Source organism: Pollicipes pollicipes, unplaced genomic scaffold (assembly GCF_011947565.3).
Source record: "Pollicipes pollicipes isolate AB1234 unplaced genomic scaffold, Ppol_2.1 Scaffold_6686;HRSCAF=7923_pilon_pilon_pilon, whole genome shotgun sequence".
Lineage (NCBI taxonomy): Eukaryota > Metazoa > Arthropoda > Thecostraca > Pollicipedomorpha > Pollicipedidae > Pollicipes > Pollicipes pollicipes.
In genome coordinates, this window is record NW_023596921.1 from 26850017 (window position 1) to 26857467 (window position 7451).

At 58.2% G+C, this 7451-nt stretch overlaps 1 protein-coding gene across 2 annotated transcripts; it reads left to right on the plus strand.

Annotated features, from left to right (window-relative positions):
* The first annotated feature begins 2060 nt into the window (after nucleotides 1-2060).
* On the plus strand, nucleotides 2061-7221 carry LOC119107656 (serine/threonine-protein kinase pim-3). Of its 2 annotated transcripts, none has more exons than XM_037231172.1 (4): nucleotides 2061-2245; nucleotides 4734-4894; nucleotides 5069-5432; nucleotides 5967-7221. In XM_037231172.1, the coding sequence occupies exons 1-4, from the start codon at nucleotides 2155-2157 to the stop codon at nucleotides 6332-6334; spliced, it is 984 nt and encodes a 327-aa protein (XP_037087067.1). In that variant the 5' UTR covers nucleotides 2061-2154; the 3' UTR covers nucleotides 6335-7221. The 2 variants fall into 2 exon arrangements, with proteins under 2 accessions (XP_037087067.1, XP_037087068.1); XM_037231173.1 differs by lacking the exon at nucleotides 2061-2245 and adding an exon at nucleotides 4175-4304.
* Nucleotides 7222-7451: the final 230 nt, after the last annotated feature.

Sequence of the window (7451 nt, forward strand, 5' to 3'; positions counted from 1 at the left end):
GCCCTGTCCCAAGCTGTCGAGGACAACAACCGGCAGTCGAGGCTAGCGGCCTGGCTGGAAGCCGCCTTACCGTGGAGGCGGAGGAGGTGACGGTGGCATGGGCGGAGCGGGGGCGTGGGCGCAGGGGACACTGGCGGCCGTCCTGCTGCAGGTGGTGTCATACACATTCTTCGCTCAGCCACTGGGCCTAATCGAGCGCCGCCCGCCACCCGTCTACCCGTAGCACTTCATGCTGCAGGTGCGCGATTGTGGTGTCGTGCCCAGGTCGCACTGGGTTCTGACCAGAAAACGGGACATTAAGGAGGGGGAAGAAGAAGCTTGCTTGACAGCAAAACGTGACAAAGAAGCTTGCCGATCGGTGGTGATGACGCATAGGTCCAGTGAGTGAGTGCTGCGCTAAAGCGTGGTTGATAGTTGACGCGAGTTTGTGTTGTAGATTATTTGAAAACCTAATCTCATATGTATGTCGATTGAGATTCGTCGTTCTGCTGTGGAACGTGTCGTTCTGCTTTGGAATATGTTGTATTGTTCCGATTTAGATGCATCGTTTTGTTGTGCCATGTTATGGCTACACAAGTTTGTTTGCAATGCTGATTTGGAAGTTTTGTTTTTTATGGTCAGGGTATGTCAATGGAGATGCGGCGTTCTATCATGCAAAGCGTTACACGTGGTGCACGGAGGAGCTCGTATTTGCTAGTCACGTTGGTGTGGATCATCAGCTGTCTAGGGGCGAGACATGAGCTCTTTGATGGCGTACTCATATTTCACCACATGCTAGGCCTATCCTTTGTTATTTGCCATGTGGCATGACGATGTCAAGCCTGGTCGGGATTCTGTGAACACCCCATTAAAGGTATTCGGAGTATACATCGAGCATTAAAAAAGTTATGTGGTTGAGGTCCAAGCCTCGGTACTGGACGCAGGCAAGTGTAAACAGCCATTATTCAGGTATCCACTGCTGTCTACGGAATTGGCAATGCTGTTTTTGTGGTGCCGTTTTGCCAACGACAGTGGTGTCTGTTGGCTTCTTCTACTGAGACTTCTGAAAGTCTGAAGCATTTCATCTGGAACAAAAATGATTTTATGCCTGAGATAAAGGTTACTGCATTTGTTCGCTCTCAGCAGTCCCTCCAAAAAAGCTCATTATCTTAAAGTGAATAAAGCTGAACAGTGTCGCTCAGCGTTAGTGTGTAAAAGTGGGTGAAGGAATGCGGGTTTGTTTATGTGTTGGCTCGTGTGGTGACCCTCATGTTATGATAAGACTCGATGCGAGTTGAAATTATATAAGTTGTCTTGATGTTAGCAAGGATGAAATCAAACAGAAAAGATGAGCATGTTTATAAGTTTCCCACGGCGCCTTGTTTTGGCGCTAATGATATCGCAAGGCAGAGTATGAATATCTGGAGTTTAAAAAAAATGTTAGCCGGCCGATGCAAACTTTATGTGTGCACTTTCCTTGTGGGTTTTCAAAGTTGGGTTCGGGGCGGTTGCAGGCACTCCGAATTTCAAAAAGTGATAGCCTTAATGCCCGTCTTACCTACCATTGTAAAATGTATGCCAGAAGATATCAAGCTGTTTAAGGAACTGGATTTTCGTGAGTTTTGTAGTCTGAAAATGGTTTCAGATTTTTGGGCTGTCACTTAAGTAATAAGAAACCTGAGCAAGGCAAATGGAAGTTGGAATTGGTATCCGGTGTGACCAAAACAAATGGATATGCGAGCGCCAAGATCTTGTGCCAAGCCTAGGCGCATATGGCAGTCGACCACCGAACAGCTTTCGGTAGACAAATATAGTAGTAACAAAACCGTACGATTTCAGCTTAGCCCACTTTTCTAGCGGTTACTAGCTATACCAAACCTCAATTTTATTTCTTGTCTTCTGCAAGGCTTACGATTCTAGCTGTTCGAGCTCTGTTTGTCCAACACGGGTGCCTCCCACTGCCCGTTCATTGGTCGAGCGTCCAGGCGGCGCTGGCTGGGGCCAGCCACCCGCGAACGAATGGAACGGTGCCGGCGCCGACCGCTCGGCCGCGCGCGCCTCGCGGGCCAGGTCAGTTGGGGTTTGAACGGCGGGGGGTGTGGGTGCGCCGGCCGGCCGACTGTCTGGTGCAGGATCGCGAGACGCCTCGACCAGCGGTTGTATGCCAGGATCAGTATGCTCAGTCCGAGCGCTTACAAGATCCCTTTCGCCATGCCGCCGATGCCAAACTTAGGAAAACTCAGCCCGGACAAGGAGAAACCAGCAGGTAAATACAGCGCCTCACCTGCGCTCGTGATTGGTAATCGTGTGGGCAGCGAGTGTCCAATGACGAGTTCACGGGGTCGTGGTCTCTCGTTGAGTGGAGGACAAATCTGAACATGTGCTGCGTCTCGTTTATCTTAGTGGGAGTGATAGAGAATGTTGAACTTGCCTCCGTGCAAGTAGACTGATTTCGTAGTAGATGGGAGGCTCATTTAGGCCTCGCGGGTGTCCTGTATGTGGTTTCTGGCATTTTTCTATTCGGGTGAGGTCGGTTCTGGCCGTACATCTGCAGAAGCGAATGTTTTCTAGGAGATCTGTGTGAGGTGTAAAATTATGCGGATCGCTCAAGAAACGGATTTTAGGTTAAGATTCTCAGGCGCCCGTAGCGCGAATGCGCCGTCTCCGTTTACTTAGCTCCCAGGCAGTCGGGGTCGCGCCTCCACCTCCACCACGCTTGAATGCGAGAAAGTGCAGTTTAAAACGACGCCATGCTGCGTGGGGCGGGCATTCCCAACACGTTAAGGAACGCTTTGCTTCTCCGCAGGCATCTGGCCGACCTTGGGTATGCCAATATGCTCGCGCACTTGTTCCGCGTGCAACGCTGATAAACAAGGCGACCTTCGTGGGGCGGTTTTGCGCTGTTGGCTCCGACGTCCCAGCAAGCACGCGGCGTGACACCAAGGACGCTGATGCTGCGTTTGAAATGGGAGAAGCCCCCCTCCTTACGTGTTATGGTGTATCGACTGCTGCCTGCACTACATCAGGCGTCGCTCTGTGCTTGGAATTTTATTTAGTTCAGTTCTTGACCCGTGTGAGAAGTCTAAGCGCCTGTTTGAGATGAGGCAGTATCTTAATTCGGTGAGAAAGGCTGATTTTGCACACTTCGCGGAATGTTTGGTTCCGGAGTTTGAATTCCTTACGACGCTTAAAGCTAAGCTCTATGCACAATTTCACCTGTTTATGAATGGCGTAAGAATGGCCTATCAAAAGGAAAGGGTCTTTGCGGCGTCCGACCAATCTGTCAGGCAGAAGAGACGAATGGCACGAAAGCTTCGAGACTTGGTGCCTCCATATGCTCGCTACAACCCGGACGTTCTGAAATGTTCCAGGAATCATGACTTGGTCCTTTTCCGCGAAGCGTGCAGGTGTCAGTCCAGGAACGTTATGTAACGGTCCGTGAGCAGTAACTCTTATGTAGTTCTCTGTTACGAAATGCATGCGCGTCTTTCAACCTGCGCTTGAGTGAAGCGCATAGCTGAAACGGACGTCGTGGATTGCCGCTATTTAAAAAAAAAAATGGTCGTGGCAAATAACGGTCGTTCGGCGTCCTGCGCTGGCGTGAGATGAGACGGACTTCTCATCGCGTACGGCGTCAAACTTAGTGGAACTCTGGGCGATTCAGGACGAGTGCGAACTACGGTGGCGGCATCTCGTCAAACGCTGAAATTTGGTCCCTGCGCTGCTAGGCGCGTGGACAAGTATCAAATCAAATGAATGGAGTAACCTTTGACACATGGTTTTTGCTCCACGCTCGGCCTCCGATACGATTGGCGGAAAGACGCGTGTTGTTTGCGCTCAAACAGCGCGGCATCAGTCCCGCCCGGCGCCGATTGTGTGCTGGCGTGACCCAATCCGGTGCAGATAGCCGCTTCCGGGCGGGGCCTCTGCTCAGATAGGCCGGGCGCCTCTCAAGTGCGTGTTTCCCAGGGCGGGGCGGGCCGTGGCCACGCCGCTCGCCGCCCGACGGCCTCCCTCCCGCGTCGACCCCGCTGGCGGCGCCGCGGCTCCGATTCGGGGAAACGCGCCAGACGGGGGCTGGGCCGCCGCCGCCGCCGCCCGCCGGATGCGGCGACTCATGGCTCACGCCGGCCATGACGTCACGGCTCGTACGGCGGCGGCGGCGGCGGCGGCGCGCCCCCGGCTGGCAGTCGGCGTCGGGGTGCGGCCGGGGTCGGACGTGAGCGCTGAGCGTGGTCCCACACAGCACGCTATGCGTACCCAGCCGGCAGTGTCAGTGCAGATGGGCTGCGATGTGCGAGGCAAGGTGCCAGCCAAGGCGAAAGGTACGCGACTGGGGAGCGACTTCCAGCTGCGCTGGTTGGTGCTGGGACTTCCAGAATTTGTGCCGGAAGCTATCGTGACTTTTGACGGGTGATTGGACCGCCGGTTAAACCGGGTCAACAAGCGATTGTCACACAGGCTTCGTGAAACTCGACCTTGCCGGGGCTGCGTTCCTTGAAGCCCATTCTCCTTCCAGCAGCTGAGGAAAAACTGGTGTGTCAGCAAGGCACGTTCTTGCTCTCGCCTCTGGCCGCGCAACATCGCCACGCCCTCGCAAGGGTTGCTCCTATCCGGAGCAGTTTTTGCCGCGCTCGTAGCTCGTGGCGTGTGCTGTCCATTTTTTGTGGAGCGCGCCGCTAGGGCGGGGGTGTTAATACGGGCTTCGTAGCCAGGGAAACAGTCAGCTGACCAGTGTGCTTCTTCTTCGGCAGAGCCGGCGCCCCGTCAGATGCCGTTCGCCCAGGCCTACTCGGTGGGCCGGGTGCTGGGCAAGGGCGGCTTCGGCACGGTTTACGCCGGCATCCGGAACCGTGACCGGCTGCCTGTGGCCATCAAGCACGTGCTCAAGAGGAACGTCGGCAGCTGGGGAATGGTGAGTGCCGTCAGCCTGCCGGGCTCCCGTCGGCGCCACGCTCCCGAGAGAAAGCGGTCTCGCCGCGAGAAAGCGCGTGGTCCGACGCGCAGATGGTGCGCTCGCAGCTCCCTGATGGTGTGGCTCTCTGCCCCGCGGTCCTTGCGCGCCTCTGACCGTGGCCTCCTCCCGCAGCTCAACTACCAGCGCGTACCGCTGGAGATCGTCCTGCTGAAGGAGGTGCAGAATATCGCGGGCGTCGTCAAGTGCTTCGAGTTCTACGAGCGCGCTGACAGCTTCATCCTGATTCTGGAGCGGCCCGACAACTGCATCGACCTGTTCGACTACATCTCGGACCGGGGCGCGCTGGACGAGCACGTGGCACGCAGCTTTTTCAAGCAAGTGGTGCGGACTGTGATGGAGTGCCACGCGGCCGGGGTGGTGCACCGCGACATCAAGGACGAGAACATCCTGGTGGACCAGCGCACGGGCGAGCTGAGACTCATCGACTTCGGCTCGGGCGCCCGCCTTAAGGACGGACTATACACGGACTTCGATGGTGAGTAGCGGCGGTGGGGCCCGTCGGTCGTGGCGACGCTCGAGTAACGGTCAGGGCCGGGGGAAAATGGCGGCGGGGCGGGGCGGGGCGGGGCGGACCGGACGGGCCGGCGGCGGCGCCGCGAGGCGGCATCGTCCGTCGGACGCGGTCGCTCGACGCGGCGGCCACCGCGCGGCGCCATTCATTGGACGTCTGTCCGGGCGGTAACGGTTCACTTCCGGGCCCGTCTGGCTGGCGGCGGCGGCGGCCGCGCGGCGCGGGGCTATATCGGGCGGCCGCGCGCTCGTGTTTCGTCGGGCCCGCCTGGCGCTCGTCTGCCGCGGCGGGCTAAAGATAGCGGCGCGGCGTGGCGGCGCCGGCCGCTCTGCCCGCTCTGCCCTGGCGGCGGCGCCGGCTCGATACCCGCCGTACTACGCAGCAGACGCCGTCGGCCCGCCTGGCAACGGGCGGCGGGCGTCGTTGCCAGGGCATCGATTCATCCGCTCGTGCGCGCGCGCGCCCGGCCGTCTCTGACGTGGCTCTCTGCCGTTACAGGTACGCGCGTCTACTCTCCGCCCGAATGGGTGCAGCATCGCAGCTACCACGGCGAGCCAGCCACCACCTGGTCGCTGGGCATCCTGCTCTACGACATGGTGTGTGGCAACATACCGTTTGAGGAGGACCACCAGATCATCCGCGCCGAGCCGGCCTTCCGCGGCAGCCAGTCGCCGGAGGTGCGCGACCTGGTGCGCCGCTGCCTCTCGATCCGGCCTGAGGACCGGTTGAGCCTGCAGGAGGTGATGCGCCACCCGTGGATGGAGGCCAGCCTGCCCGCCTCGCCGCCCACCAACATTCCGGTGCGCCGCACGTCTGGCTCCCTCAGCTTCTCCGACAAGTCGAGCTCCAGCCAGGAGAGCGTTTGACGACCGGTGGCCGGTAGCTGGTGATTTAGGCTCAGTGGCGGCCCGGTCCGCTGGACGGTGGCGCCTGGCGCTCGGCCCTGGCGCCTGGCGCCTCTCATTGTACATACCATCGGAGCCAGATCTGAGCGGCGCCGGGCGCGGCCGGCAGGTGCCACACAGTTTTATTATTATGTTCCTAGTACGCTGCGGCGCGGCTGGTCTGACGGAGACGGCCGCCGGCCTCCTGCGCGGCTCACCGGATACAGCGGATGGATGCGCGTGCCCGTGTATATTTATTATTATATATTATTGGAAGTTGTAGAGCGGGTGTGGTGCGCGTGCGTACGTGTTCAACTACGGAGTACTGTACTGTACATATCAGGCCGCCGGGAGACCTGCACTCGACTGTGGGAGGCGCAAGACGCGCGCCCGCGTGCGAGCAGATTCCTAAACCAGTGCCATGACACCATGCAGGAAAACGTCACACTAACGTCTCGGAAGACCTCGCACATTCGTCGGGGATTGCGAAGCTCGTTCTAGCAAACCAAAGATGTTCCAAAGTCATCGCACCGGGGGAATCGACTGGTCGCGGTGGCCGGTAGCTCTAGTCGAACGTTGCTGCTGAACCATCAGTCCTGTCTGAACGCTGCCCTTCTCGGTCTTGTCTTGTGTGCTGACCCGCATTGGGCGGGACCGTCGGTGTTGCCTTGTCTCACGTTTTAGCTCGGAACTGGCACTCAGTCATGTCTGCGACCTTCTCTCTAAGGGCATCATCCATTGTTGACCCGCGTAGTGGGTTTAGTAGCCGCGGCCGACGCCGTATGTTGTGTTGTGTGTACATACCCAGCAGCAAACAGAAGACGGTATTTTTATATGATAACGCGATGGTAAATACAAGTGTCAAAGTATCCGGCTGTTTCTCTCGGTGGTCGACGTCAAGGCGCTGACGTGGCCCACGATGGGGTGGGAGCGGAGAACGGAGCGCTTCCACGAAAGCCCGCCGCTGTCGAGATGAGGCAGCATCCTGACGCGTGTTCCGAGACCTGGGGCACCGGAAGGGAGGAAGCCCCTCAGCCGTGGAGTGGGCACCGGTGGCCGGTGGGCGCGCCAGCACGGCCACCGCTCGAGCGTACTGGGC

Bases quoted from the DNA above. Each gene is read 5' to 3' on its own strand.
- LOC119107656 (XM_037231172.1), top strand. From the start codon at position 2,155: ATGCTCAGTCCGAGCGCTTACAAGATCCCTTTCGCCATGCCGCCGATG. The intron at 2,246-4,733 runs GTAAATACAGCG...CTTCTTCGGCAG, and splicing joins GGACAAGGAGAAACCAGCAG to AGCCGGCGCCCCGTCAGATG. The intron at 5,433-5,966 runs GTGAGTAGCGGC...CTGCCGTTACAG, and splicing joins ACTATACACGGACTTCGATG to GTACGCGCGTCTACTCTCCG.